The sequence below is a fragment of the Austrofundulus limnaeus genome, unplaced genomic scaffold (assembly GCF_001266775.1).
Source record: "Austrofundulus limnaeus strain Quisiro unplaced genomic scaffold, Austrofundulus_limnaeus-1.0 Scaffold57, whole genome shotgun sequence".
Lineage (NCBI taxonomy): Eukaryota > Metazoa > Chordata > Actinopteri > Cyprinodontiformes > Rivulidae > Austrofundulus > Austrofundulus limnaeus.
In genome coordinates, this window is record NW_013952459.1 from 1,019,115 (window position 1) to 1,021,375 (window position 2,261).

The following is a 2,261-nucleotide window of genomic DNA, read 5'->3' on the forward strand; positions in this document are numbered from 1 at the left end:
ATATATTACATATTATAAAGCTCAAAAAAGTCTATTTTTACACTCACCCCTTTAATCACAATGATAAAGATTCAAATTAAGTTGTAGAAGAGCTGTCAAAATTGTGAAAAGTTTGCTTTTTGAATTCCTTTTTTTTATTCCTGTTGACTACATCTTGCAAGGTGAAAAGAACACTTTCTTCATTAATTCTCATTCCTGACTTATTTTACCTTCCAGGTCAAGTTGGGAACTTCCTGACCTGCGAGACAGCAAGATCCAGGCCATCAGCGATTCAGACGGGGTCAACTACCCGTGGTACGGCAACACAACCGAGACCTTTACTGTGGTAGGGCCCACCAAGAGGGAGAGCAAATTCACTGTTAGCATGAATGACAATTTTTACCCCAGCGTGACCTGGGGGGTCCCGGTCAGCGACAGCAACGTGCCTCTGCTTAGCAGTATCCACCGTGATCAGAGCTTTACCACCTGGCTAGTTGCCATCAACCAGGCCACCTCAGAGACGGTGGTCCTGCAGACGGTCCGCTGGAGGATGCGTCTTCACATCGACGTGGACCCGGAGAAGCCCCTGGGTCAAAGGGCTGTTTTAAGGGAGCCCGTGGCCCAGGACCAGCCTCAGAAACTGTACAAGAACGAGCCCATACCTCCCAACGCCATGGTCAAGCCTAACGCCAATGATGCCCAGGTGCTTATGTGGCGGCCAAAGAAAGGTGACCCTGTGGTGGTCATCCCACCCAAATACTCACCTGCTCCTGTCACCAGACTGGCCTCTGATACCTGATCAGTATCGTATTTTTTTTATTCCTTTCACTCGCCCTTTTTTGTTAACCAGCTTTCAGTGCTTTAAACAATTTTTGATATTTATTTACCATTTATCTTGCCTCCATATTGCTCTCCACATGTTTGAAAAACACTGACAGGAGTTATAGAGAGGCAAATGAAACAAAGGAACAGAGACTGGCTGTCACTTCGAAAAACGTGGCTCGACTCGAACATGTTGAATTACTTGCAACCATTCTACCTTCAGACGTAGGTCGGGTCTCACTGTGCTAAAAGAAAAAAAAGTGTATTTAAGATTTATTTTAAGTTTCATAGTTTGGCTGCTGGAGCCAGTTGTTGTGATAATTTGAGTGTTGGAGCGTTTGAACAATGTACAGCGCATGACGTCTGCACACATGCTGCACAAACTGTGTGCACAAATACCAGAGGTATTTTTGTAATTTATGGCCTGGAAAAAGAGTGCATTTATTTCTGTTTAATGCTGAGTTATTAACATGACAAACCGCTATGAGTCATAGTAGATAGAAAAAAAAACATGCAAGACATTCGATCCATGCTGCCTTAAGTTTACATTGCTTTCCACTGAAAATGTTTCGCCTTAAACAAAGTGCAATGCAGTATTTGATCGATTGTCCCGTTTCTTCCAGACCGTTGGTGCTGGCATGTGTGGGTTTAGGACTGGAACAGTAGCACAACTGCAAATGCAGGTCTCAGAATATGAATATATATATATTGAACTGCATTTATTTGACTCAATTGTGTGGACGCAGTTACACAATCAAACTGGCTGAGTTGCATTTTGAAGTGCATTATGCAACACAGGAGACACTCTGTGAAGCTAACACTCATCTGTGGGACTAAAGTTAAAAAAAAAGAACATCTGGAGAAAAATCAGTTTAATACATTTCAGTACTTATTTCCTGCCAATAGGTTGTAACAAAATTTCTGCGTCACATTCACACCATCTCAGGGATTCTTTACCTCCTTTGTCTCGTCTTCATCCTTTTTGTTTGCTGCTACAAATAAATGTGTTCATAGCCTACACCAAACACGTATTACTTCTATTAATAAGTCGTAACAAAGAGGAATAAATAGAACTAGAGTGAATAAAAACATTGACGCAGTGCAATATTCTTGTTCATTTTAGCTGCTTCCGTTTAGTGCGGCGTTGTCCAATCCTGGTCCTCAAGCACCACTATCCTTCATGTTTGAGTGGTTTCTCTGCTCAAACACTTCTGGTTTGAATCAATAGATGATTGGCAGGTTTCTGCAGAACTTGAAGAGGTAGTTCAATAACTAAATTAGGTGTGTTGGAGCAGAAAAACATGTAGAATATGCAGGACAATCAGCCTTCCAGAACCCAGATTGGACACAGCTGATTTAGACCACTTATTTAATCAAAACGTCAAAATGGAGAAATCAGTCCCATAACGAACATTTCTACTTTTTATTAGTTCTTATCCATCACCTCCCATGCTTTATTT

At 41.6% G+C, this 2,261-nt stretch overlaps 1 protein-coding gene across 3 annotated transcripts in view; it reads left to right on the forward strand.

The window, feature by feature from the left end:
- The window catches only part of fam78ab (family with sequence similarity 78 member Ab), an 11,018-nt gene extending 8,757 nt beyond the window's left edge, over positions 1-2,261 (forward strand). For all 3 annotated transcript variants that reach the window (XM_014009372.1, XM_014009371.1, XM_014009370.1), the window contains exon 3: positions 217-2,261. In XM_014009372.1, the coding sequence (XP_013864826.1) occupies positions 217-778 (562 nt within the window). In that variant the 3' untranslated portion in view covers positions 779-2,261. The remainder of the gene's footprint in view (positions 1-216) is intronic.